At 43.1% G+C, this 27761-nt stretch overlaps 4 protein-coding genes and 1 long non-coding RNA gene across 9 annotated transcripts in view; 3 read left to right on the forward strand and 2 right to left on the reverse strand.

Annotated features, from left to right (window-relative positions):
• Nucleotides 1-7230, forward strand: part of aig1 (androgen-induced 1 (H. sapiens)) — an 8797-nt gene extending 1567 nt beyond the window's left edge. The window contains exons 2-6 of the mRNA XM_086100351.1: nucleotides 3298-3453; nucleotides 4004-4105; nucleotides 5061-5176; nucleotides 5262-5428; nucleotides 5490-7230. Coding sequence (XP_085956477.1) covers nucleotides 3298-3453; nucleotides 4004-4105; nucleotides 5061-5176; nucleotides 5262-5428; nucleotides 5490-5509 — 561 coding nt within the window. The 3' untranslated portion in view covers nucleotides 5510-7230. The remainder of the gene's footprint in view (nucleotides 1-3297; nucleotides 3454-4003; nucleotides 4106-5060; nucleotides 5177-5261; nucleotides 5429-5489) is intronic.
• On the reverse strand, nucleotides 7163-9511 carry adat2 (adenosine deaminase tRNA specific 2). The gene is made up of 6 exons (XM_086100352.1): nucleotides 9292-9511; nucleotides 9095-9199; nucleotides 8562-8712; nucleotides 8361-8467; nucleotides 8208-8280; nucleotides 7163-8020 (listed from the first exon to the last, which is right to left on the reverse strand). The coding sequence occupies exons 1-6, from the start codon at nucleotides 9469-9471 to the stop codon at nucleotides 7992-7994; spliced, it is 645 nt and encodes a 214-aa protein (XP_085956478.1). The 5' UTR covers nucleotides 9472-9511; the 3' UTR covers nucleotides 7163-7991.
• A 274-nt stretch (nucleotides 9512-9785) lies between these two features.
• Nucleotides 9786-14357, forward strand: pex3 (peroxisomal biogenesis factor 3). 5 transcript variants are annotated; one of them, XR_015097720.1, is made up of 12 exons: nucleotides 9786-9984; nucleotides 10347-10478; nucleotides 10559-10640; nucleotides 10969-11012; nucleotides 11084-11205; nucleotides 11365-11431; nucleotides 11530-11584; nucleotides 11800-11938; nucleotides 12588-12658; nucleotides 12735-12852; nucleotides 13003-13102; nucleotides 13912-13959. XR_015097720.1 is itself a non-coding variant. In XM_086101048.1 (12 exons), the coding sequence occupies exons 1-12, from the start codon at nucleotides 9912-9914 to the stop codon at nucleotides 13993-13995; spliced, it is 1092 nt and encodes a 363-aa protein (XP_085957174.1). In that variant the 5' UTR covers nucleotides 9786-9911; the 3' UTR covers nucleotides 13996-14357. The 5 variants fall into 5 exon arrangements, 4 of the variants coding, with proteins under 4 accessions (XP_085957174.1, XP_085957175.1, XP_085957173.1 ...); XM_086101048.1 differs by having other exon boundaries at nucleotides 12730-12852; nucleotides 13912-14357; XM_086101049.1 differs by having other exon boundaries at nucleotides 12730-12852; nucleotides 13006-13102; nucleotides 13912-14357.
• An 8076-nt stretch (nucleotides 14358-22433) lies between these two features.
• Nucleotides 22434-23550, reverse strand: LOC147187996 (uncharacterized). The gene is made up of 2 exons (XR_015097703.1): nucleotides 23105-23550; nucleotides 22434-23011 (listed from the first exon to the last, which is right to left on the reverse strand). It is a non-coding gene; the product is annotated as an uncharacterized LOC147187996 (long non-coding RNA).
• Nucleotides 23551-23656: 106 nt separating this feature from the next.
• Nucleotides 23657-27376, forward strand: atf3 (activating transcription factor 3). Its single transcript, XM_086101129.1, has 4 exons — nucleotides 23657-23729; nucleotides 25081-25309; nucleotides 25564-25671; nucleotides 25978-27376. The coding sequence occupies exons 2-4, from the start codon at nucleotides 25085-25087 to the stop codon at nucleotides 26296-26298; spliced, it is 654 nt and encodes a 217-aa protein (XP_085957255.1). The 5' UTR covers nucleotides 23657-23729; nucleotides 25081-25084; the 3' UTR covers nucleotides 26299-27376.
• The last annotated feature ends 385 nt before the right edge of the window (nucleotides 27377-27761 follow it).

Consider the following 27761-nt stretch of genomic DNA (forward strand, 5'->3'; position numbering starts at 1 on the left):
TGTTGAGTAATGGTTCGGATTGCTCTGCAAATCTAAAAAAAAAAAATGTCCTGCACCGTATTTTTCCTCATGAGCGCCATGTTGTACTTGGATGATATTTTGACCATTGCTGCCTGCAGCAGCCTCGCAACAGAACACGTACAACCTTTAAAACCAAAAACAAGATTTGCAACATGACATCTGCACTATCTACAGTATGTGTCACAGTGCCAAGTGGAAGTTAGAAAAAGAATGAAGAAATTAATTAATATTTTGCCATCAAAACACCCATCTCAGTTTCGTTTTTGTTGTTGTATTTGTGTCAAAGTCGCAGTTTTGCTTGACATGTTTTTTTTTTCTTCTTAAAAATCTGTTTTTCTCCTCTTTTTGGTCAGAAATGGAAGTTTTGGGTGAAACTAACTTCTGTTTGACTGCTGATTACTGAAGAACGGACAGCGCTAGAAACAAACTTTTATGTTCTGGTGAAAGAAGAGAGTCTATTCTTTCTTTGGGTGGGTTCGCTGCTAGCATTCGGACAGAAGACAATATTGTATGGTTGTCAATCGGCTCGCCATATGAGGGAACTCTGTTTTGATAATCACTCTGTTGATTGCGACATTTAATTATTTTTTTTCCATCTGAAGCTTACTCGCGACACCTAGCAAGGCTCATAACCAGATTTGTTATCTCTGTGAAGATCGATGTATTTTTTTTTCAGTCGCAAACGAAGCCTGCAATCAGCGCGATTGCCCTTTTTAACCCAGCGGATCCGATTGCTTGCAAGTGCGTTTCTACATTTATTGATTGAAAACGAGACCATGTGACTCCTCCCTGTTACGTGGCGAGCTCAGCTCTCCTTGAAATGGAATGTTTTGAGGCAGCCAAGGTATCTGTGCCTCCAGTCGCACTTTGATGCTCAAGGTGAGACACAGCTTATGAGTTGAAGATTTGAAAGTCGATAGTCGAGTCATGTGTGAATGTTGCAGCCTCAGAGTTCTACTTGACAGCCGCATGCAAATATCTTATTTTGATTAAACACAACAATTGTATTTAAGCAAAGGGATCTAAATGATAAACTGGTCATCAAAATAGTTGTTGATTAATTTGATCATTGATTAGGTATCGACAGTGGCGGGCCGTGCATTTCAACCTTAGGCCTTCAGTGACGTCACATACATTCACACAATATAGGCTCGTCAGGCAGCACTTCATTTGAGGAGCATTTAAAACCATCAAGTATGCATTCACAATTAAGAGCAGGAAACTAAATTTAGAGATATTGTCAAAAAATAAAAAGATTTAAAAAAATACTAAATAAAATGGCACTCAAATTACGCTGTGTGATCATAAACAAGTCTGTCCAATAAATTGCGCAATGTCGCAGTTTCATATAAGACACCAACCACACAGTAACAAAACAAACTATTCTTTGAAAATAAAATTAACAGATCATTTGCATTTTGAGAATAGGCTATACAGCAGCAAATAACTGAAAATGTTGAGCAGCTGAGATTGAACGAATTTTAGTGCACGAAGCTGACTACAATGCAGGTGAGCTGATTTATTTGATACATTTTTGTATCTTTGTCATTTTATTTCGTGACCATTAATACTAACGAAATAAAATAACAAGAAGAAATGTAAAATAAAATTCATTTACTCACCAATGTAGTGCCTGTTCACTAAGCTGCAGATCTACGCGAGTGTCCCCAAACGTTTTTAAACGCACCGTAGCTTGTACGCCCAGCCGTGCTCTGATGTTTCCTTGCTGCCTTGGTAAAACAACTTAAATTGGTAAATCCAGTGGAAGGTCCGTCTTGAAAATTGTGTGGAATGTAGTCCTGCAACCAGATCAACGTCTTCTCCTTCGGCCATTTTGGGTCAAAATGCAGCAACAGCTCCCTCTAGCAGGCGCGAATCCAATCACCGAACGCGCGTCCAGTGTCGACGTAAGCCCTTCTAGCTGGCCCTGGTACGCAGACTCGTGATCTGATTGGTTATTGCAACCTGACTGTGCCCGTTCATTTACAGCGCACAGGGGCCTGCTCTGTTTAATCTGAAGGCCCCAAGCAAGTTTATTTTACCTGGCAACACAAGCTATCTGAAATATGATTGGTTAAAAACTCTACCATAATAAATAAGTTATTTATCACAAAATAACATTGAAAGCCACTCGACTAAGTGGAAATAATATGACGTAAAGAATACAGACAATAATTTTGTTTTCATATTTATGAAAATAAAATAACATCAATTAAATTTGTTATTCTCAAAAAAGTAAATTTAATAAATGTACTTTTCTGAGAATGTTCAGGCCAGCAGAGAAGGCCTTGCTGGCCCTGACGGAACGCCACTGGGTATCGAACAGTCGACCTAATTTTTAAAAAAATTACCCGTGAAAACTTAAATGTCATCTCAAACACAACTGACAATATGACCCTAAAAATAAATGGCTTAGAAATGATTTAATTTAGAAAAAAATGCCCAGGATGGAACCCGTAAAAATAGAAGTTGCTACTTTAAATTTTCTGCCATTCCCTTTTGTTTTTCAACTTGGGTGTGTTTTCCGAGTTTGGCACCATCGTTCGCTCATATTTATTGTTTGCTTTCAAAACTTAGCTTGTAGCAGACGTGTGCACATTTTCAGCATGACGTCTCTGATCCACTGGTGAAAGGACACTCTGATCCTCTCCTCTTTCATCTATAACTGCTTCAGACAACAAAGTGTATGCAGAAAAGTGGTGAAGATTGCACGACTGTCTGTGCCCTTTGTGTTGTGTTATTTTTGTTATTTTGACTTCAAAATGGCGCCGCGAGAGTGGCCGCCTTTCCAGCAGCTCCTATATTTTGTTGTTCTACTTCTTCCTTTCATAACTTTGCTGCTGTGAATTGGGGACTAATTAATTGCGAGACTAATAAAGGTTTTCTTATCTTATCTTTTTGGTGACTTGAAGTTGTGAGTCAAAATTGAGAAATGCTGCCCCTAGATGGCTGCAGAGAACACGGCAGCTGGGCACGCTTATTGGCTGACTCACACATCACTCACCAGCCCAGGCCCCGCCTTTTAAAGCCACACACACACTCAAAGTCAAACAGTACAGTCAAACGTGAGGTTTTGCACCTCACTTTCACCATGGAAATTTTTTGTTGTTGTTTTTTTTTCCCAATTACTCAGATAATTGATTTTAAAAATATTGGCATACAATATTGCTACAAAAGTATCAGTACATCCTGCCCATTGTTGTGACTGAAGTTGATGTCTGACTCTTGTGCAGGAGACTTGAGAGCTGTCTGTCATCTTTGAACGTTACGTTGCAGGTGATCCAGGCGGTGTTCTTTGCCCTCTGCGTGCTGATCGACATGTCTAGTCTAATGACGAGAGCCAGCGAAAACCGGGAGCAGGAGAGGCAGCTCAGGAAGCTGATTAGCCTGAGGGATTGGATGTTGGCCGTCCTGGCTTTCCCCTTTGGCGTGGTGAGCAGGTGGACACGCACACAAATGCAGAATCTGTGACAGATGTGGATCGTATCCTCCTCTTTGTTCCCGAAATCTCATCACAGCGGACTTTTTCCGATGGTTTTTCAGGTATCATGTAAGACATGATGAGCGCCGGCGGGTCTCATGTTGATAATGCGTCAGGATTTTAATGCCGGCCAATTGGATAACCCCTTGTCAAAGTGATTCAAAGACACAAGTGGAGCAAAATATACAAAGTCAGCGCTTGCATGAGCCAGTGGAAGAAAAAAAAAAGCAGTATATTCCACATAATCGCAGATGTCAAATTGCATCTCAGGAACGACAATGATGATTTGCCGAGTAGGAATTGTGACTTCCATCGTACTTTTTGGACGCAAAAGGACAGACTTCCCATCGTTCCTGAATGCAGCGCTCGGTTCTTGATTAAAGCGCCGCAAGCTTGTTGGTTTGAATTGCAGCTGTTCTGAAAGCGCTACATAAATAAAGATGTATTGTATTATATTATACGTACACGTCTGCTGACAGGCTCCTTTTTCTGTGTTCGCAGTTTGTAGTGTTCACCTTCTGGAGTTTGTACCTTTATGACCGAGAGCTGATCTACCCCAAACTGCTGGACAACTTCATCCCTCAGTGGCTCAACCATGGCATGGTGAGGTTGGATTGTGGGGCGGGGGTGTGGGTGGGGGAGTAATTCAAGACCCACCCACAGTGGTTGAAAATATCAGATTTACAAAGAGCATGTTAAAAAAAAAAATTAAAAAAAGAATTATCACAGTCGCTGATGAATTTGATTAGGATTAAAAGACTGAATTTGAATCATCCCGCCAACTTCCACTTCCCACAACCATACAGGCACGCACACCAAGTGTGTGTGTGTGTGTGAATGCATGCATGCATGCATGGAAGGTGTCTTCTTGCTCTCCAGTAAATGATGCAATAGACAAATGGTTGCTACGGTGGTCTCGCCAAGGACCAAAACAATCATAACACCACCAACCTTCAAGTGTGTGTGCGTGCGCGCGTGCGTGCGCGCGTGCGTGTGTGCGCACGCGCCATGGCTCTGGAAGTAAATATTTAGCAGTATTCCATGGTATCGATGTGTCGTGTTTGTACTGGCTGCCATGGCAACTGTGTGATTATTCCCATCGCTGGAGGGAGTGGTCGGGTGATGTCAAGAAAGGAGAGAAAGGCACAACTCAAGAAAGAGCAAAAAGGGGAAAAAAAGTGTTCCTTTCATCATCCTCAAATGTGCTAAATGTCCCCATTGTGACCATCGAAAGGTGCCCGTTGCAGCAGGAAGGGTTCAAAGTTGAAAGCATTCTGGCGGGGGGATGTCGGTTGTTGAGCGCGAGCACGCCTGCCCGCCGCCGAGCGCGAGATAAGCTCCTTAAAGTCTGCGGCAAAATGTCAACTTGAAAACGTATCGAAATGTCGAGTTCGCCTCAAGTTCAAGCCGTTTAAAATCTTAAGTAGAGCAACCGTGTGTCAATTGACGCCGGCATTCCTCCACTTATAGAAAGTTTCGGTTCGTGAAGTTCACCCGTAACGATGATAGCACATTTCTGGTCCATCTTGAAATGTGTGATTTATTTCCTCCCTTCCAGCACACCACCGTGCTGCCGTTCATCATCATCGAGATGCGCACCACCCGCCATCGGTACCCCAGCAGGTCATGCGGCTTGGCGGCCGTCTGCTGCTTCGGCATGGGCTACATCCTCTGGTGCGGCCGTTCTCAGCCGTCTTCTGCTTGCCCGCGCCACGGCTTGTGCTCATCTCAATGTTTTGCACGATGTGTGTGCGCGCAGGACTTACTGGGTGCACCAGGTGACGGGCATGTGGGTGTACCCCATCCTCGAGCGCATCACGCCGCTCGGCCGCTTCCTCTTCTTCTCTGTACTCTCTGCCGTCCTTTGTGTCTTCTACGTGCTCGGGGAAATACTCAACAGCTACATCTGGGACCAGCCGCCTACAGGTACACACACACACATGCACACACATCCCCACACATCCTAAAAGTTTCCCTTTCTCCGCAGCCAAGGTCAAAGGTGAGTGAACTTGAGTTGTGCATGGCAGTGGAGTCACACACATGTGAGGTCACATGTCAAGCTCCGCCCACCAAGACAGCACAAGGATTGCAGAGCTGTGACCATTGAACTCCATCCATCAGCACCAACAAGACTGAAAACGGGAACCGGGACACACACTTTACCCCTTTTCTTTATTTCGCCAAAGGAATACAACACACACACATACGCACACACACATTGTCACAAGGACATGACACAAAATAGGTCAAAATGATTTGTCATTAAATCATATTTAGTCAAACATCATGGTAATGGTCATGATAAAAAGAAACCTGTCCAGTACTGACAGGTAGACACGCACACAAACAGACACTTGCTCATCAACACATAGCCAGGTCAAAATTGATCTTCTTGAAAGCACATGGTGTCATATGTCAAATGAGAGGTCTCGACGAGGGCGTCACAGTCATGACTTCATTTTGTCATGATGTCCTCACATGTTAATGGACAGACTCAAAAACCTCAACCAAGCCACAAGATCAACTGTGACTCCTCCTAGGTCAGAAGTCAATGTCAAGCGCTTGCACTCCATCCATCAATGTTCTTATAGTTTGTCCTCATCGAGGTCATGGATGGGCCCCGGTTGACTTTGAATGAGGAGCCAGGTATACCCTGGATTGGTCACCAGCCAATCCAGACAAACGGTTTAGTATCCAATGAAGCTAGCATATATGACAAGCGCCACAGACACTGGAAGGACGAAGGTGAGATTCAAACCCAGAATCTCTCAACTGTGAGACAGAGTCTGTATCCACTTTTTCAACATGCTGCTCATACCCTTGTGGGTCATATGAAAAGGTCCTGATCAGGCTTTCCAAATCGCTTGTTACATTATATTTTGTATAGCGGTGCCTTGAGATACGAGTGACCCCAAGTACAATTTTTTTTTTTTTTTTTGTGTCTTGCGAGCAAAACATTGAGATACAAGTGTGCAGCAACACATGTAGACAGACAATAGCAATAGTCGTATTCTTTATCCTCAGCGTAGAAAGACGACTGTTACTGCAGTACTGATGAGCTCAGAGGTGCGACATCTCAATGAACAGAATATGCATTTGTTGTTTAGTACCCCCGGGTGGCCAAGGTGCGCACACCAGAAAGCAAAGGACAATGTCGACTCACTTGATGCAGCGTGACAAAATTCCTGAGAAATCAGTTTCATTTTGCCAATCTACCCTCGGGCCAATTAATGGCATTTTGATTCATTTCATTGGAGAAAGACAATTTCGGACACAAGCGAGTTGTGGGTGTGATCACGGAACGAGTGATCTTATCTTGAGGCACCACTGGACATTTGTGTCAACGGCCTCTGAGCAAGCTTACAGATCAACAGTAACACATTTCGAGCTCAAAAAGTGTCACTTTCTGTTGGTGATGATCGTCATTGATCTGCATGGGGCGCTACTAAAGCAGCACATCGATTCCGAGTTATACGATGAAACAAGTTGCATGTTGGATTCGGTTGGATTGGATTGACATATTACACGCTTCGATGACATTTGGGGGATGCTTTGGCAAGATGGTAGACATCTAATCGGGTCAAGGTACAAGTTTGTATTTTTTATTTTTCGGTGATGGACTGTTGATTGGTAAAGGTGAACAAACATCGGATGCAGAACTCTGCATATAAACCATATTTATTGGATCAGGTTTGAATGTTTAACTTAATAAACAATGAATCCATAAAGTTGCTTTTTGTCCTTTCACGCTCACCAGACACTTCATTAGGAACGTTAGAATGACATCACATTGTATACAGCACTTTGTATGCAGCGATGGCTGTTGGAAAGTGCTCTATATATACAGTTGACTTGACATCAACACAACCCTTTACTGTCTTAAAAAAAATGAAATGTGTTGTTTATTTTCACGGGTGCTGTCATCTCACTTTTCCAAAAAGTGACGTCTCCTATTAGACGATGCTCATTTTGAAATCTGACTAGTGTGCGCTTTCTCTTCACCCATCTTCTCTTCCTCTGCGGTGACATCCAAATGCTCAAATACTCCCCTTACATTTGCATATATTGGCATGCTCATGAGTAGAAGTGCGTTTGCTACCATTTTCCTGTTAAGTGTGAAGGGAAGGTTGTGACAAGCAATGCAATGCTTGTAAGATGCAGTCAAAATTGCAAATTCAGTAGTACAAAGTTGTCAGTTCATCGGCTGCGCCCCCTGCTGGCAGGCTATTTGAAGTGACACTTTTTCAAACATGCCACTTGGTAGTTTAGACCAGGGGTGGGCGACTCCGGTCCTTGTGGGACGCTATCCTCCACGTTTTCTCTCCTCCAAATTGAAATGATCGGGATCTTTATGAGGCTTCTGCAAAGTTTGCTGATGAGCTCATCACTTGAATCAGGTGTAATGGCGGGAGACTTTGCCACGCCTGGCTTAGACTGTATTCAAAATAACAACAGAAAACAAATACAAAACATTCAAACAAAATCTGTCTCACTCCTTCCTGGTTTGGGGTTTGGGTGCTGAAAGAGAAAAAGAAAATGTAGTTTGGTATTAGAAAATAATCTTGTTGCAAGGTCAGACTGCCCACTTGTGTGCATGTTTTGGGTTTTTTGGTCATATTTGAATGTGATTTACTGTTTATGCAAGTGCATGAAGACGTTAACCGGATGACATTTATATGTGGTTAGTGTCGGTTTCAATGCTGACCGTTGGGATTCTCCTGCTTGTAAAACGTCTTCAGCATCTCCACGGCTTCGTTCGCTCTGTGGCCCGTGACACACTGCGCATGAACAGAAACACACACATACACACACTCAGTCATTGTCACACGCATGTGTGAACAAAGTTAGTTGTGGTGACCTTGAAGGAATTTCCCGTGCGAGTCAGCTCAGCCGAAGAGACATCCAAGACAGAGCCGCAGCCTCCGAAGCGCTCGTTCCCGCAGCCATACGCCACCAATGGAATGTCCGCCGCACGGTCAAGGGAAAAAACACACGCACTCAAGATGAGAAGAATCACATGACTACTTTGGAAGATATTAAGACTCGAGTTGAAGGATACTCATAAGGCGGAGCGCAGCGGCGCACATGATGCAGGGCTCCACGGTTACATACAAAACCGTTTGCTCACACACGCTCCTAGCATCCTGGTTGCCAAGACGACACCAATCCAGGAGTTGGTCCAGGGCCACCATTTCTGCATGCCTGGTGGCCTCAAACACAAACACACGCAGAATAGTCTCAAGCAACCGAATGGAGGGATTCTTGTACATTTGAAAGCGACTGCGACAGTTGAAAGCGCATTCTTGCTGATGTGCACTGATTACACCAACAACATGTCTGGCAACAGAGAGGGGCTATTTTACCGACACACAATTCCAATTTAGTTTAATGATGTTTCCAAGTCCCCTCTGAAGAAATGTTTTCAAAACAGTGACTTTGATTCCCGAATAGCCATGAAAGTAACACACACACACACACACATTCCCGAATAGACATGAAAGTAACACACACACACATTTATATACAAAGTAAAGGAAATAATTGATTCGAGAAAAAGTGGGGAATATTACAAATCAGAATGGCTCTGCCTACATTTTTGGTTTCGTTGACTTCATTCCGTCCTTTCCCGACCACTTCGTCCTTGTAGACCAGCAAACACCCCACTGGAACTTCTCCATTGTCCAGCGCCTCTTTTGCCTGCACGCAAACACGCATACGCACACGCACGCACGCACACACACAATAAACAGTAATTAAGTAACTTTTTAAGAGTTGATTAGTCGAGTCACCATTTCGAAAGCGCAGTCCATCCACTTTGCAACTTCTTCGTCAGTCGGAGAAAACACAGCCTTAAACTGCTCCTCCGCTGTCATGGCAACCTCGCGTAGTATTTCTAAAACCAGAATGTTGCAGAATGCATATATATGTAACAAAACAACAACAACAAAAATCGTCTCACTCTTCCGCATACTCCGTTGCAGGGATTATGAGACCCCGAAGCAGTATGAAATGGGGAAGATAATATTGGACGGACCTGTTTCCGTTTTTAACAAACTGTAGTTTGAGGAGAAAATTATCCATCGATGATCAAATTCTTGAACTTTCCTGATAAAGTTCTTGAAATAAAAAGTATCTTTTAAATGTGTCTTAACTTTCCCAATTATATTCAAAAGTAAATGTCATTTTATCTTTTCTTTTAATGAGTTTTAAATAAATTGCGTCTAGTGACGTGGAGCACGACTTCCGTGTTTGTGATTCGATTGACAGGTAGCATGCTGCTAACCCGGTTTAGCTAAAGACGAGAAACTCGTGAGCTCATGAGCATGTTGCTGGAACACCGCGTCCAAAGATAAATGTACGGACTCTTTTGTTGACATTTTCACCGTGGGACATTCCTCAGTGTGTGAGGATGTTTTCTTCTATTTGGAATTTTGTGAAGCGTCACAAGAGGAAATTTATCTTCACCGGAGCTGTAGTTGGAGGTACCGTAGAAACTGTTAGCATGTGTGCTAATGCACACGCTGGAATTCACTTGGTGAATGAGTATCTTAGTCCGAGTCATCTTGACTTTCGGATGTACTGTAGTCCCATGGTGAGATAGTTTTGTGTGTTAATAAGTGCTTCATTCTTTCCATTGACGTGTTTCTTCCTTGTTGTGTCAAGCTCAACGGTTATAGCCTATTTGTAATATTATACTAAATGTTAGACATATGGACTAGATATTCTTAAATTGACAGAAATTAGTACATGTATATCGATTTGGCTTTTATATCGTCAATACGTCATGATATTTCATTTTACTGCTAATGTATGTACGATACGTTCCCATTTGCCTTCCCATAAGGAGTGTACTTCCTGGGCAAATATGCCCGATCCAAGATCAGGGAGCTCCAAGAGAAGGAGGCCACCGAATACATTGCCCAGGCCAGACGCCAGTTCCACTTTGAGAGCAACCAGAGAACGTGCAACATGACTGGTAAGGAAGTCAACACCAACAATAGGAATTCAAAATAGGCACAAAGTTGTTAAGCTGTGCTTTGTGTGTTTGTTTCTCAGTTGTGTCTATGCTGCCTTCGCTGAGAGAAGCCATCGTCAACCAGCTCAACTCGGAAAGCCTCACTGCGATACTAAAGACCAGGCTAGTGTCACTCTTCACCTCTCACAGTTTAAATGAAGTCAAGTCCTGTGAAGTTTATTTGCATGTCACGAACAAATTCACTGCTGTGGGTGAATATTGACTTGTCTCTGGGAAGAGGAGGAATGGCAGTAAAATCCAGCTGGCAGGCTGAGAAACTAATTGCATACACGTGTGGTTTATTGAAATGTGAGAATGTAGAAATGACTCTTGGGTGGCGATTTAAACATTTCTAATTTCCATGGGTAGGGCATTGCAGAGTAATAGAGCCCAAATAGAGTTTGCCAGAAAGCCTGCTGACATTTTTGCTGTCTTCTCCTCATCCTGACAGGCCGGCCAATAAAGTGGAGATCTGGGAGGATTTGAAGATCATCAGTAAGTCCAGCTTCGAACCGTGTGCTGGCGTTTTCTTCATCTTGGGCTCATTTGGCGTCCGTCGTTGGCAGGTTTCACCCGCAGCCTAGTGGCCGTGTACAGCACCTGCATGCTGGTGGTTCTTCTGAGAATCCAGCTCAACATCATCGGAGGTTACCTCTACCTGGACAACTCTGTGGGCAAGCCCCCCATGGTGAGGAACGCGCTGGGAAGCTTTGAGAACACAAATTCCATCGTTTTGTGATCTGTTATGGTATCCCGCCTTGGATACGATATTTAATTGATGTTCGCACAATAAGGGGATCTTCGAGTGTAAAAAAAAGTTGGATGTGTTTCTGTTTCCTGTTGTCAGACCCCTCAGGCACCACCAGAGGTGCAGCAGCAGTACTTGTCCAGCATTCAACATCTCCTCTGCAACGGTAAGGATAACACTGATCGATAAATTGTTTTTTTTTAAAGATACTTGCTTCTTATATCAGTCCATAACTAATAAAGTTGTGTTTCTCTGCTTGTGCAGGATTGACACAGTTGATCACTGTAGTGAAGAAGTCGGTGCAGAACTCCCTGAATGGGTAAGAAGAAACAATAATTCCCCTTCTCGATTAGTATTATTGCACAAATTGACCTCCAGTCTCAGAAGGAACTCCAGACCAAACCAAACGACGCAAGATGCTTCTGTTTTATCAATAAACAGCCCATTTTAGAATGGGAGCCCAAAGACAATGACAGACACACACACAAACATTGTGCACTGACACACACTTAATTGCACATTGCGTGTGTGCAGCGTGTGTCTGAAGCAAAGTTTGAGTCTGCTGGAGCTGGAGCAGCACATTAGTTGGATCCGAGCCGAGGTGGAGGCCTGCCCCTGCCGCCCGCTCTCCTCCTACATGATGGCCGACGATGACAATGCCCTCGCCGATCAGGTCCAGACACGCAGCCGACTGCTTGCAAACCACAAACGCTTCCAAATGACTGACCAAACCAGATCCTCGCTGCTCAGTCAAAATAGTGCACATCCAAAAATTGGTGGGAGGGGGTTCTTGAAGAAAGGTGATTTAAAAAATGTATTATTATTATTATTTCAAAAATGATTATATTTTTCCTATTTGGATTTTTTTACTGAAAAAAATCTCTCTCTCTCTCTCTCTCTCCCCTCTCTTTCTCTATATATGTTTTTTTTTAACGCAGACAATTTATTTTAATTTTTGGAAAAATATTTTCTTGTCCCATGTTTGAAAAAAAATATTTTTTTGATAAAAATTGATTTTGTCATCTTCAAGGATGGATTTATTTTCCCATTTTTGAAAGTCAGATTTTTTTTAACAGACAATTTATTTCAATCTTTGGAGGAAAAAGAATCTTATCCCATGTTTGAAAAAAAACATCATTACAGTTTTGGGATAGAAAATGATTTTGTCATGTAAAAGAAACAATTATTTCCAATCTTTTGTTTGTTTGTTTGTTTGTTTGTTTGTTTATTGAACATAAAACTTTTGAAAGGATTGATTGATTTTGCTCATTTTTGAAAATCTGATGGGGTTTTTTTTCGTTTTTGTTTTTTTGGGTGTCCAGGCTTGCGGTCTGACTGAAAGGGACGTCCTGACCATCCGCCTTCTCAACGAGACCAGAGACATGATGGACAGGTAGCCATTTGGTCACTTTCTTCCTCACGTGCTCACGCCAGCAAACACATGTGCTGATGTTGTATGTTCAGTCCAGACTTCAACACCGTGTTGACTGCGTGCCTGCAACGAGGATTCACTCGTCTCCTCGACAACCTGGCGCAGTTCTTCCACCCGCCGCCTGCCGACCCCGCCCACCACACCGACCCTCACAGGTCAGTTTGTGTGTGGGTGCACACCTGTGTCTGTTTAAGCCTGTGATAATGCCGCTGATGACTTGTCAGTGTGAAGTTGTATTTTTACAGGTTGTATTGACGTCTTCTCCTGTGTTATGCTGTGTGTGTGTGGGGGGGGGGGGGGGGTAGTAGTCTGCCGTCCATCAGTCTTCCCCTGGCCAAGATCATCCCCATCATCAACGGTCAGATCAACACCATCTGCAGCGAGACACCAGGTCACTTTGTTCAGGTAATAGTCATCATCGTCATCATCACGTATCTGGTAGTGACCAATAAAATGAATGGGGGGGAAAAAACGTAAACCTCAGGGGAAAAATATAAGCCAACTGAATTTTAAAATAAAAGTAAAAGAGAGAACTGACCCACCGCCTTGCTTGAATTGTCAGTTGCTTTTTTTTACATGCCACTTGCCTTTCACTTCATGACCTGTGGCCTTTTCTCAACTTCTCACACACTTTATCACACTACCCACCATAACGGAGTCCCTGTTTATACCACACATATAGTACATATCGTGTTTGCATGTGAGGTGGATAAACTTGTCCTGCTGCCCAACGTGTTGCCATTTCTTTCCCTCAAAAATCAACTTTCCCCGCCCGTCTTTATTTTCTTCTCAAAAGCTGTGCTGATCTCAAATCCAAAGTTATCTACTGGCATCTGTTCATCATTACAGTTGGGAAGAAAGTGAAAGTCCACAGACAAGCTGGGCAAGCGAGGTCCTCCTCCATGCGTGCCTGAGAAAAGTACTTGAGCAATATATTGTCTGGCAGTAAGCAATTGCATTCCAGTTGACCAATCAAAATGTCAGTGGCAGTCAATGAGTTCAAAAGGCGTCTCTTGCTACGAAGTATTTATGCCGAGAAATTTCCGTGCCCTCTGAAAAAGATCAATGTGACACTGATAAAAAGTCAACTACAATTAAGCATTTTATGAAAAGGAGGAAGGAAATACTCTCTGAATCCAAATTGAAAAGGTGAAATGAAAACTTCCAACTTCTGAAAAATCCCAAAGTTATCAGTTTTGGTTTGTGTCATTCAGGAGCTTCTGATGAACAACGACATGAAGGAGTTTGCCGCCAACGTGTACGACAGCTTCAGCACGCCGCAGGAAGTGCACAAGTAGGACGCCAGCGCACCAAGGATCAACGCACCTTTTATTTTTTCAAATCTCAATGACTCACGTCAGCCGAGCTGGATTATTGCAAGCACTGTTGTACCATAGGAAATGGAGTCTTCTTAAACGGATACCCTGCTGTGTTTTGACACCACAGCAGAGGCGCCAGGTAGGTGGAAAGGACACGCGGCCGCCATTTTGTTTCCCTTCACACTCTGGAGGTTATTTTCCGTCTTTTTCTAACAAAATGGCTGCATTGCTGTGAACTTGTGACGTTTTTCACTGACGATTGTTGACTTCCTGCCGTGGAATTTGTCCCAGACTAGGAGTGGGAAGAAAGAATTTGTTTCATTAAAAGAGAAATAATATTATTTCTCAGTGTTTCTGGGTGCCTTACTTTATAAAACTAACTGAATCAAAGTGTGCCAAACTACAAAGGATGAATCATTATAACCCACAAAGTATCAACTTGTCACACTTTGCTCGTGGTTAATCAGTTTTGGGGAGGCGGATTGACCTCACGTCTTTTGTTACCTAGACAACCAGTCAGGGTGTTAGCACCAAACAAGTGTAGCTTGACTTCTTTTTTTTTTTCTCATTTATTTTCCACCTTAAAACAACCACGATCAAATTATCTGAGCACAGACCTCCACCAAGACTAACTTTTCTCTCCCGTGTGACATCATTGATCAATCCGTTTTTACTTGTCTTTCCGGGGGTCTATCGGGTCGTATTCCTGAAGTAAACCTGGAGTTTGACTCTATCTCCCCGCAGTTCCGCTTGTTGTGCAGGAGGTGTCGTCCTTTCACCAGTTGACGGAATTCCACAAGTCCTCCACCAGCCTTCATTGGCTTGCTTGCGTCGAATATGTAGCAGTCAAACACAAACATGTAATATTTTATTCATTTTTAAGACGCGAAATTAATTTTTAGATGACCAATAAATAAATACATCTCAACTCTGATTATATAATAATGGCGGTGGTCCAGCCAGCTGGGGTCGCTGGTATACAAAGGGACCACACGGTTTGGGAAAAGCCCTCAGACACTCAGGATGACGTCACGGCGAGATAACAATCTCGCCGTGTATTTATGTATTGTATTTATTTTTATTCAATGTGATGTAACTACGCTTTATGTAGACATGTGTAATACACCTGCTACATTAGACACACGTGTGTGCATTAAATGTATAATGTGTGTGTGTACATACAGTATATATATATATATATATATATATATATACACACACACACACACGTATGTGTGTGTGTTTGTGTGTAGTGTTTGGGAAACTGCTGAGTAAGGCTGATGTAACAGCTTGATATTCCTTCCCATGCTGTTTCCTAATCAAAGTGGTTGAGGGCGTGGAAGGGAAAATAACACAACGAAAAAACACGTTTGACCTGCAGCTCCCCCCCCCCACACCCCCCCCCCCCACAAGAACAAAAACTTTTTTTAAAATCCGCCTTTGGAACGTTCAATCACACTGACGTGTCACCCTCCTCATTCTCATCGCCGTCTCTGCTGTGATTGTTGGCCTGGCGTCCAGTCAAGCCTGTCACCTGTTCAAATATTCCACCTGTGCTTGCCATTTTCTTTCCGCGAGTGGAAGTTTCGATGCAGCATTGTCCCAGTCACCATGTCGCCACTTTTTGTTGTTGCCCAATGTCAGGTGTCGCAAAACGAACCTTTAATTCTAAATGGGTTTTTTTTAACATGCGAAAAGTACACCACCTTGATTCTCATGGATTGCCACTCATTTTGTAATTTTATGACTTTATTACTTATTTCTAGGGCCGCAACTAATTTCATAAGTAATCAGTTGATTATTTTCTCCTTTAATCGATGACTCTGATTGAAAATCATGTTTTTATTTCCATCACTTCTGAGCTATTAATTGACGTTGCAGAAAATGCATTAAGTTTGATCATGATTCAGTTTCTGCTTTGGTTCGTAACACCCGTGAGAAAATCGACAAAAATGTTGGTGATTGTTTTCCAAAGAGAAAACAGTTGTTTGCAAATAATTTTCACTGAAAACAAAGATAAGCAGTCTAACGTCTTTCAAGAAGGACGGCAGCAATTGTAGAATATTTAATAGAAATGGGTGAGTACCGATACCAGGTATCAGTATCGTGCCGATACGATCTTATCTCAAGGAATCTGGTTCTCGTGAAGGATGCCGATACCAGACACATGTAAGGCAAATAAATCATAATAATAATAAATATGACATGGAATCATTTTTCCTTCCCAGTAGAGGGTGTTGAACTCTGATGTATCTGATTTTTATTGTCATTTTGTTCCTTGAAATTTTATGTATCATAAGTGGTGGAGAGGTTTTTAATCTCAATGGGATATTTCCTGGTTAGATGAAGTTTGCAAAATTTTGAAAAAAAACTTATGGTATCACTATTTGGTATCAGTGAGTACTCAAAGGTGAATACTCACACTGGTATCGTTTTTTAAAAAATGACTTTGAACATCCCCCTAATATTTAAATTCAATACATTATGAATGGATGACCAAAACATTGGGTAATTTGGTTGATAATTGATTCGTTTTCGCTCAATCATTTCACCTCGACCAATATCGTAAAACATACAGACAAATGACAGGCTAATCACCAAAATCGGATTACAAATCGATTGGCGACTGGTCGTCGGAATATGTCAGAGCATGTACAGATAAAGTACGGGCTGGTCACCACTCATGTCGGTACATGTAGACAAACTCCGGATTGGTCACCTGTCAATGTCAAGAGTCAAATAAACAACTGACTGGTCTCTGTACTGTAATGGAAAAATACACCGACAAAATGTATTGGTCACCAGTGGTCCCTGAGACAAACTACTGACTGGTCGCCAGTCCGTGGCAGGGCATTCCTACTGAAAGCAAGAATTGGCTGTCAGTAAGTGACTTGTGACGTATGTTTTTTACTTTTTCTGCTTGTAATCCCGATGAGTCACAAATTACGGCCAAAGGGGGTACATGTGACGATGACATCATCTCATGACATCATCCCCCCATGATCGCTACTGTGAGCAGCGGCCTTCTGCATTATTGAGCGTCTCCGTGCTGTCATCTTTCCCCCGATTCGGCGAGAGCGGCCTCGGCTGATTGGTGGAGAGAGGGAGGGTTGTGAGAGAGTGCAGCCGGCGGGGTGGTGATGGCAGGGTCAGTCCCTCATTAGGCATTCAGAATGATGCAGGCTGAGGTCAGTCGCACTGAAGACTGAGGTGATGTCATCTCACCTGAGCACACGCGCACACAATCTTTCAGCAACCCAACGCTGCCCTCTTCTAGTTTTCTCCGCTATGTCAACGGTTCGAGCAAAGGGGCGTGTCCACAGGCTCGTGGAATTATACGAGTCACTCCAGTCCTAGATGACGTCGTGACGTGACGCCATCACACGTTTTATTTTGGAGCCTTATTCTTTTTGGTCACCGTGTGGAAAAAGACGTCACGCTGTGCACGCGTGTGGACGTGGCAAGTGTTTCAGCATTTGGGACAATATGCGTTTTGAGCGCGCGCGCGTGTGTGTGTGTGTGTGTGTGTGTGTACAAATGATGTAAAAATATCCCCCACACACTAGTGTGTGTGTGTGTGTGTGTGTACTAATGATGTAAAAATATCCCCCCACACACTGATGTGCAGAATGTGTGACGCCACGCTGGCTTGAGTCTGGGAATCCTGGGCCACGTTCCATTCCGGAATGTTTTTTTTCTTTTTTGGGGGGTCCTTTTACTGAAAAAATGGAAGCTGTTGAAGTCCATAAGCTTGCTAAAAAAAAAAATTAAAAACCAAACCCCACTATTTGCCCCCAAGTCAAGAAATTGTCAAAGTCTGCCACGAGCCTCTGCAAGTGGGCTCGAGGACGGGACGTATTTGTGTTGGAACGCGACCCGGCGCTGAGGCTTCCCTCTGGGCGGTGCCCCCGTCGCCCTTGTCGTCCTCATCCGGGATGGAAGTTCACGGGGCGTGACCGGCATCGCCTTGGCGACAGCCATGTCAACATAAACATTCGACAGCCGTGCGGAATGTTCGTACGGTGGGCTGACAGCGTGTTCCCGATGCAAGCTAGGAATCGCGGGAAGCTTTTGTTTGCCGTGTCCCGACGCATATTTGAATAGCACTTATTCTTTGCAACCAGAAAGAACATTTAAACATCACTTGTTTGTTTTCAACAAGCACCATTTGAAATAGAACTTAATCTTGTCAACAAAACATATCGACATGTATTTAGTTTTTTTATTCACCCCCCCCCCCCCCCCGCAGTCACTCGTTACAACATCCCTCATTCTTGGGAATGCTGAGTTGTCGATTTAATTAATGTTTTAACATGTATAACTGTCAAAAAAATCAATCTTTGTGAAACTGGCCCAAAGTGCCAAAAAAAGGGCGGAGTGCTCGTCTAAAACACTCGTTTTTTTGAGGGGGGGGGGGCGTCAAGCTTGAAAATATGCGGTTCCACGTCGCAATTTACGAGTCATTTTTCCTCTTAAAACACTCAAAACTGAGATTCACAGATTTCGAGGGTTTTTTTCCCAAACCAAGGACACTGTCTCAAAAAGCTTCATGTTATTGATACCGTAATGCATTCCCATTACTTACGCAGGGGGTCGAGGCAAGGCTAGTTACGTCACAACCAAGCTAGCTAGCTACAAGCTTCGTGAGGCTACTCGTGTGGCTAAGCACGTTGCCTACTCGCTCCAGAGTCGGGAATCAAGAATAAACGACACATCCGACAGGTATCATTCTCACAAAGTGACGGCGAGCAGTAATGAGCCATGCTTATCGCTAAATTAAGCAAAGATATACATGGCACCTCCGACTGACCAACCACATATTTCCTGGTCTAGTTGATTTTCAACTTTCAAGTGTGCTTTATCTTTTTGGACGCATTTCAATGAAACTAGCAGGGGAATTTTCCATTTGCATGATTTCCAACCAGTCTTCGAAGTCAAACAATTCAATCCAGTGGCTTTGTCACAAGTCTGGAAGAGAAAATAACAGACGAGAAGTGCGCAAGTCTATCCGTTTGAAAAGAACAAACGGAAAAGGGGGTTTTCACCAAAGCCTTTTTTTTTTTTTGGTTTCGAGGGATGCTCCGCAGCAAGACAACGAGCGCCTTATTTAGTCTCGCGGCTCGATGACGCCATTCAAACCCAATTTTTGGATGTCGTGTGAAAGGAGGCGTTCCTCAACAGCTCGACCACACGTCAACTTTCTCGACCCGTCCGTCTTCATTCCTGACTAGCTGTCAATGAGCTTTGGTTTGGAATTCCAGTCACATGGTGGCGACGTTTGTGTTTTTTCAGCTCCAATTTCCATCACGACGAACTTTTGGGAACAACATGAACGTTTTGCGTTACTGAAAAGTTGATCCTGTATTCAGGTCTTTTTGTCGCATTAGCTGTGGCGCGCGCCCCCCCCCCCCCCCCGTAAAGTGCTGATTGAAATGTTTTGTTCAATTCCCGTATTTCATTCCGCTTGAACTAGTTCACAGATAAGTGGAACCTGCCTGTGTACGTTATGTGAAATTAAACATTTGAGCTGCAGCCCAGCCCGGCTGAGTTGTGTAGCGTTGCTGGGGGCAACGTTGCCGAGCAAGTCGCCGCACGTGCATTCATTCATTCAACTTGCTCCTTTCGTAACCAATTCCCACGAAGTTTCTGTTCTTCTCAACGCCAAATCGTGTGCTGTCAATACCGAAGATGTTTTGGTGAGGGATTCGTTGCTTTTTGTCACCTCCACGAACGTGGCAACACTTTGCCCGTCCGATCTTCGAGCCACCGGCTTCCCAAAATGCATTGCATGGTGCAATACATTTAATGAATGAAGTCCGAAGCCCGTTCCTACTCGTTGATCATAAGGTGGCAAAGGTTTTGCTTTCTGGCAGACAAAAGGACAATGTGATGGCAGGGCGTGTCCAAATCTTCTTTGACTTTGCCCGTGCCAGAAAACTCTCGCCGTCTTCTTGTTTTGGCAATGGCTCCGCTCTCTTGCGTCATTGCGTCATTAGCATGCCGACACCTGACTTGATGAAGGCCTCCGTTGAGCTTGAAAAACAGCTACAGCGCATCATTGGCACCAAAACAATAACGGGGCATTTGCGAAACATTTTGGATTGACCCTGTGCCAAAATATTCCTTCTCCAAAAATCGTATGCAGCAAATGTGTGATCACTACCTTCCAAAGTCAACGTAAATGTTTTATTTTTATGTCTGCCCGTGTCTCTCTTGAGCTGCGCATTCATTGTTGTGGCGGTTGGCGGGGGAGCTGGGCATTTTTTTGTTTTGTTTTGTTTTAGGGGTTTTTTTCCCTTTTTTTTGTAAGGGCGCAATAAAATGAGGGTTGATTTCCCGGATTGGCCGTGATGAGGAAAACGAGGTAGAGTGGGAAGTGTTTGTGTGTGTGTCGGGGCAGGGGGGGGGGGGGGGCGTCGGAAGAGCATCCACTTCCCGGAAGAAAGTGACGTCATCCCCACGTGACTTCATCCAAAGCGGCTCGGATATGCTGTTGATAAAATAATCATCATAACCGCGGATGATTCACGACATCGGACTACAATAGTTCATCACGTAATACTACATAATCAAGGATGAAATAATTTCTCTGGCCGGGGGGGGTGGGGAGTGGGGTGGCACACCCAGCATTTACATTCGCAAAAGTAGAGAATGAAACTAATATATCCAATTATATTTAGTTCATGTACACATATGTATATATATTTTGCTTATTAAAAAACCATTTAATTAAACTTCAATTTGAATTTTTTAAAATAAATTCCAAAAATTGGTTTGTGTAAATGTTTTTAATCAAGTTATTTAAAAAAAAAAGTCGATTCTCTCTTGAAATTTTTTTTTACACTGTGATGATCCCCTGTCTCTGAAATAAAGTATTTTTAAAATGAATAATTTCACCATAATTTAGAGCATTAAATCATTGCAAATATGAGTCAATGAATATTTTCAACTATAAATTAAGCGTTTTGTTTTCTAAAATGCTTGTTTCATAATCAATCTAATTAATTCATTACAATTTTTTAAAAAAAACATGAAACTGAGTTCATGTTATCAAATTCGGTTTTAAAACTAAGAATGACTAATCTACTTATGGTCAAATTAATGAGAATGAGCAACAAGTCAACCCATTCAAATGACTACAAAGCAAATAAAAACATGACAGTGATGAGGTTTTGAGGACAAATATACCCTATTTGTATTAAATGTGATTTTAATTTATTTATTTATGTATTTGTTTATTTGGTCATGTTTCAACAGTTCCCCTGTTGTCACCATCCTGTCCGGTAAATGACCTCACTATCACTTCTTGTCTTTGTCTGCCACTGTGTTGCCATGGCAACACTTTCACCCACTAACTCTTCTTTTATTGACGCAAATATTACAAAAAAACCCCAAAAGTGATGGCATCGAACTTTCACTTTTTCTTCTGCCATCAGCGTCACGAAGAAGAAGTGAGCGCGGTGTCGTAATGAAAGCGAAACCAGCTCAGAGTTCACCAAGGTCAGTGGTGTGTGCGTTTACGTGACGACAGGTTGCTGCGTTTTGCTTGGTTGGTTTTAGGACGTATTTGTATGTGTTGTATTTACCAGTTCAATTGGTCCCATTGACAAGATCCAAACTCTATTTACTCGCAAAAAATTTAAAAGTTTGACAGTCTGACACATCGGCGAATCATCTGCGTCGAAATAAAAAAAATGTTGGTGTGTTCAATACAATTTTAAGTACGAGAGATCGTGGCGTTCTGAAAAAAATGGTACAGTTGTGTATTTGTCGGGTGTGTGAATGTGAGTTACGTAGGTGTGTGTGACAGCGCAGCTAAATGAAGACGACATACATCAGTGTGTATTTTTAGTGCGCACACACAGTTGTCGTGATCTAATAATAAGGCGCACGGTTTAAAGTGGAGACGCGTGTCACTTTCTTTTCCCGATGCGACTGTTTGATGCCAGTGGAATGGTGGCAGGCCACGTACAAGCTAGCCAGCGGGGAAACACCCATCTATCTTCGAAGCACACACGTACGCACGCAAGCCCACCCGCACGCAAGACCGGGACGGGCTTTTTGATGGAATCTATCAAGCTTCCCAAGCATAGAAAGCGTTGATCCGTATGGGAAAGCGTTGTATGGGAAAGCGCTGACACTGGTTCTAGATCATTCCGGAGTTCTTACGATCGAGATCAGTTGACAGCTTTTGTCTTCTGCTATGAGGACGTTCTACGTGTGGCATTCAAATTTGATTCTTCTTCATAATGACTGCCTCATCAGCACTTTTTTTTAGCATGCATGCTTTGTCTTCAATTAATGGCATTTTTTTTTGATATCATGGGGAAAAAATGGTTGCACAGATGGGACCCCTGTGGTGCACCTCCTTTGTAAATAGTTGTAAGCTTCGTTTTTATTGTTCTTTCGGACCAGACTTTTATTTGCAAATGTTTTATTTTTGTTGATTTGCATTGTCTCTGTGACAGTGACAATAGAAATGTGTTGTATTCTATTCAAATATTTGCAGTTAGAATATTTATAAGACAATGGGTGGCCTGTTGTTTATTTTTGTTGATTCTTCCAGTTGAGGAGAGTTGAGGAAGGGGGAAGCAAGATGCTCCATAAACTAGTATCCATTTTTTCTAGGTTGTAGTTGCGGTTTTCGATCAACATTTGAGCAGGGTCCGGTTTCAGCACATGAAACTGACATGTCCAAATCTGTTTGAGAGCAGAGAGAAGGACTTGACTTTTCACCACTATCAAGCCTCATTTTACATGATTTTTATTTTATTGAAATTTGGCAGGTTTGTTGCCAACAATCTTCTCTGTACTGTTTAGATTTTTTTTTCACCGCTTGAACAACTCCGGCGGCAAAAAATGGCAATGAGCACAATGAAGGCAAATAGGTGGCGAGTCAGCTGGTTGCGTGTTTATCCCGATTGACAACAATCAGGTGAGCATCATCTGATGCTGACGGCGGCCTGGCGACAGACTGGTTCACTCCCGCCGGCAACTGACAGAAATGAATAATAAAACATCAAGTGTAAATATCACATTAGGATGCTGTCATCGACTTGATGGGACGGAAGAGGTGCGACCGACTCACTCGCGTCAAAAATTCACTAGGAGGGCGTCAAACATCGCTGCATGCGGCGCATACCACAGTAGAAATATACTGTATAAGGCATTTGGAAAAAGGCAAGTCGGACAAGAGTGGGACAATGACAATAGTTTCATTTTCTACACTTAGTCGTTTTCGTTTAAAGCGGCTCTATTCCAACTGCCACACCCTGGAGTGGTCGAGAGCTAATCATCTCTCTTTATCTATCTATCTATAAAATCAAGTGAAGACTTACAAGCGTAATCAAAAAAAAAAAAGGAGTGGTCACAACCAAAATATAAAAGCATTCGTGAGAGAATGTTCGTGCCTTTTATTACTCTTAACCCCTCCCCCGTCGCCATGCGGGCTGGCTCCTAAACGCGAACTACCTCTAGCGAGACTAGTGAGAAAGGAGAGCAAAGAAATGAAAGGAGGACTCGTGTTAGTCCAGGATTGCATCATGACGCAGCAATAATACGTCACCAAGCCCCGCCCCCGCGCGTGTGTGTGCGCGCGCGTGCTGTGGATATAAGCGTGACGCAACTTCGAGAGTCTCAACTCACGCGCAGCAGCCCGCGCTTCTTGTGGCGCTCCACTCGCCAAAGCCGTCCCGTCTAGTTTCGTCACACACGTAAGTTGACATTTGGGACACACGTCTTCCCTTTCGGTTCGTTTTTTTTTTTTTTTTTTTTTTTTTTTGTCTTTTCGATGGAGGCTTTTTAAGCGCTTTCGGGCTTTTGTCTTGAAATTCACCTTTCGTACATTGATCCAAAAAAGAGAGTTGAATGGCAACCGTAAGGAATCGCGTCGACATTTTCATGTGCTTGTGTTTAGACGTTTTCGAGTGAGACGAACTTTCTTTTTCTTTTTTTTTTTAACATTCCAGCATACATGTTCATATGTAGTCATCAAGACAATCGTGAAATGTTTCGATTCATATGGAAAATGGGCTTCAATTTTGATTATGATGATGATTATGGTTTAAAAATGTAGTATTCCTCCATTACGGACAATGACGGTTTTGTTTTTAAAAAACTCTACTTGTGTCAAGAGACTCGTAATGGTACACATAATGTTATTTGTTACGTGAAACTACACGCTAACCTCAACACCTCACCTCGAGTGCCGAGTTATTGATGGATCGATTTATTGATTAATTTATTCATGAAGTCCCACTGGCAACTTCCAGCACAAGGCATTCTCCAGTGGTCCAAATTTCGGAATCTACTTGATCTGAGTTTTATCTTCCGTCCCCTTTCTCATGCAGCGATTGAGCGCTGATGAATTCTTGACATGATTTGGATTGTTGACATCCAGGAAGTGTATTCATTGAAGCGGCTCATTCAGTTGTCCCAACTTTTGACATTGACGTGTGTCGACTGTTGAACCAAAACCAAGTTCGATTTTTAAAAAAAGGCTTATTCCTGTGTAAACATTAACGTTAAAGACAAGGAAATGTCCCACGACACTTAATGATTCACTCAAAATGATTGATATGCTCAAATTAAATGACGAAAGATTTCAACGTATTGAACTTAATACAAACTGAACTGTACGTGGGCACCAATATGGGGAGCCCACTCGCAGTACACCGATTCATGTGAGAAGTTTTCAGTTCTTATTGTGATATCAGTGTAGTTGTATTTATTCATTTATTTTTAACCACAGCTCTTTGAAGGGTCAGGGCTTGACGCGACATCCCAGCAATACTTTCTTGAACTGTCTTATGACACTGTTGAAAAAGTGATGTCACAACAGGTGAAATACAACGATGGCCACATTATGGGACCCTTTAAAAATAGTGAGCAAAATTTGGGAAATGACGTGTGGCAAGCACAAGGTTTGAAAGGTCGCCGCGTTTGACTTATTTTGTGAACTATAATAACCTTGTCCCTAGTGGTCAAACAACATCCATGATTACGTAATGTCACATGCTAAATGTCCACAATGTCAGACTGAATATGACTTTGCAACGTTTTCAGGCTCATGCTGCAGAACTCTCGTCCGACGCTGGCCGACGTCAGCTGCTCGGCGTCAGTCCCGCGCCCGTTGCCGGTGCCGCGCCTGACACCGCTGGGCTCGCTGTCCTTGGATGATTTGAGCCACTTGACGGCCGCTGGCGAGTGCCAGCCCGGCCTAACCGGACGTGGTGATGTCAGCTCGGACGGCGGAAGCTCCTGCTCAGACCTCGGCACCGTAGGGAAGACGCAGGTGAGCCACGGCAAAGACGCCTGGAAAACACGATTTGGTGCCATTACGTCTTCACTGTCTGATTAGTTGATCTTCCTCAGGCACGGTGGTTTCTTCGCAAAAAAGTGATATATATTACACATAGTTCCAATTCACTTGTCTGATGGTTCATGTGTTTATTATTCATTTACATACACAAACATTTTCACAACAATAGGACATATCCAAAGCTTTTTCAATGACATAATTGTCACCTTTTTTTGACATGACGACAGCTGTCGCTAGCTGAGACAGACAGGAGGAAGCGAAGGCGAGAGAACAACAAGGCCGCCGCCGCTAAATGCCGCAGAAAGAAAAAGGACAGGACCGAGTATTTGCTGCTGGTATGTTTTTGTTCTTTTCTCAAGAAACTTTTGAAACGCTTGGCAAAAAAATATTTGCAGCTCGGAGACATGTAGTTTTTTTTTGGGGGGGGGTGGAAATTAACGTTGTGAGTGGCGGAGACGCGTTTTTAAACAAAAAAAAAATCATGACATGATTATAATATTAATAATAATTGGATTGGACGTTGGCTAGTTGATGCTAACACGCAATATGAAAGTCTATTGACACGCTAATGAAGCTAGCGTTACTATTGCATTGTTGGCGCACTCTTACCTGACGGTCTGGCGTCCATTTTGTGCGCACAGGAGTCCGAGAAGCTGGAGAACGTTAACGTCAACCTGAAGGCTCAAATCAAAGCTCTGAACCAGCAGAAGCAGCACCTGTCTTATATGCTCAACCAGCACCGGCCAACCTGCATCGTCCGTGCCAACAGCGGGCACACCCCCGACCACGAAAACGTCGACCTCTTTGTGCGCCACCTCCAGGAGAGCCCAAGCGCCGTGTGCGGCCAAACCTCCCTCTTCGCCATCCAGGACACTGCCGGCTCCATTTTCTCCATCCCCTCGGAACTGGATGCTGGCGGCCTCCTCAGTCTCGACCACGTCCAGTGTTCGGTCTCCATGTGACTCTATGAATGGCCTTGCAAAGTTGTGTGAATTTTGAACTTTTTGGGGGGAGTGGGACTTTACAAGGGAATTTATAAGGTTGGCTCTCAATAGGGCACTAAAATATCTCTAAAGTCAAGGCACTCGTTTCTAAAGGCACAATTGTATTGAGCTTTCAAAAACATCCAGCAGCGCTTCCACTGTCTCGTTGGAGTGAACGTTTAGAGTCCCCACGTTGGCCACAAGGTGGTGTCAACTTGATAATGACGTGGGGTCCCCTGGAAAGTTTACTAATATTTCCAAATTTGTCTCATAAATTGCTATTGGACTTTCTACAAGCACCACAAGTAAAGAAAAATGTTATTGAGACATACTGCGGGTCCTCAACGCTGCTAAGGGGCGAAGAGGCCGACGCTTCACTCCACAACCCCAAGCTGCTGATTGGCCGACGTCACCTGCAACCCAAACTGGATTTTGAATCGTTCTTGTCCGATCCAAGGCCAAGCTGGAGCACTTTGGTTTTTGTGCCATCCCCACTAGATGGCACTGTGACTGTTGTACAACCACTTGCTGCGTAGCAATGCACAAATGTAAGATGAGCAAGAAAATGCTGTTTTTTTTGGTTGCTTTATTTATTTCAAGCCAGGCGATTATAATGTCAATAGCGTCTCCTACACCAAATGCTGCTAATAGCCGGTTGTAAGCACTCAGGACCTTACAATTGGCGCCCCGAGTGCGTTGTAATGATTCCGACGGCATAAAACTTGACGCATTTACTCGCGGACGAGCTAACAGCTACTGTCTGTGATGTGTCAACAAATTTTGTTGTGGCTATGATATGTCTACATTTCTAAAACGTGGTTTCATGCATTTGCGTTACCGGGTGGCACCTCACAAGTTGTGTGTGTGTGTGTGTGTATGTGTGTGGTAAAGCTTCACAAATGTTTTATACTGATTACTTTTGTATTGTGTTTGTTTGGTCATGTGACCATTGGAGCTTTCTAGCCAAAATGTTCAACATGTAGCAGGTCAGAGACCAGCATGATTGTATGTTGTTGTTGTTTTTAAACTTGCGGAATAAAATGGATGACAAATCACAAAAAAATGTGTGACTTGACGTTGTCTTCAAAACAAACAAAAAAAACATGCCAGCCATTAACAAGACTACATTGATTGAAAAATGTGTTTGGGTCACCGTTTTATTTGTAACATATTTTCATAAGTATAAAAATTGGTATAACCTTCTAAAAAAAAAAATCCGAAACAGAAATTCTGGCCTGAAAGCAGATGTGGAACCAATATCACATGACCCAGGTCCTCCTACTGACGTCATTTCCTGTTTGTGTAACCGGGCCCCTAAGCACGCGTGAGCACGACTTGCAGGTTGCTTACTCAGGTGGGCCAACTCAAGTCTTTTTCAAACTGCTCCATTTGCAAACTATGTGCCCGTAATCGCTCGCTAACACGCCTGTGATTGAAAGCAA

Source organism: Hippocampus guttulatus, chromosome 20 (genome assembly GCF_054856545.1).
Source record: "Hippocampus guttulatus isolate MCC_2025c chromosome 20, RoL_Hgut_1.0, whole genome shotgun sequence".
NCBI classification, from domain to species: Eukaryota; Metazoa; Chordata; class Actinopteri; order Syngnathiformes; family Syngnathidae; genus Hippocampus; species Hippocampus guttulatus.

Excerpts from the sequence above, each read along its gene's own strand:
- pex3 (XM_086101047.1), top strand. The coding sequence starts at position 9,912 with ATGTTTTCTTCTATTTGGAATTTTGTGAAGCGTCACAAGAGGAAATTT. Across the intron at positions 10,641-10,968 it reads ACTGCGATACTAAAGACCAG|GCCGGCCAATAAAGTGGAGA; the intron begins GCTAGTGTCACT and ends TCATCCTGACAG. Across the intron at positions 11,432-11,529 it reads TCAACATCTCCTCTGCAACG|GATTGACACAGTTGATCACT; the intron begins GTAAGGATAACA and ends CTGCTTGTGCAG.
- adat2 (XM_086100352.1), bottom strand. The coding sequence starts at position 9,471 with ATGCGGAAGAGTGAGACGATTTTTGTTGTTGTTGTTTTGTTACATATA. Across the intron at positions 8,468-8,561 it reads CGCTGCGCTCCGCCTTATGA|ACATTCCATTGGTGGCGTAT; the intron begins GTATCCTTCAAC and ends ACCGTGCGGCGG. Across the intron at positions 8,021-8,207 it reads CAAGCAGGAGAATCCCAACG|CACCCAAACCCCAAACCAGG; the intron begins GTCAGCATTGAA and ends TTTCTCTTTCAG.
- atf3 (XM_086101129.1), top strand. The coding sequence starts at position 25,085 with ATGCTGCAGAACTCTCGTCCGACGCTGGCCGACGTCAGCTGCTCGGCG. Across the intron at positions 25,310-25,563 it reads GCACCGTAGGGAAGACGCAG|CTGTCGCTAGCTGAGACAGA; the intron begins GTGAGCCACGGC and ends ACATGACGACAG. Across the intron at positions 25,672-25,977 it reads GGACCGAGTATTTGCTGCTG|GAGTCCGAGAAGCTGGAGAA; the intron begins GTATGTTTTTGT and ends TTGTGCGCACAG.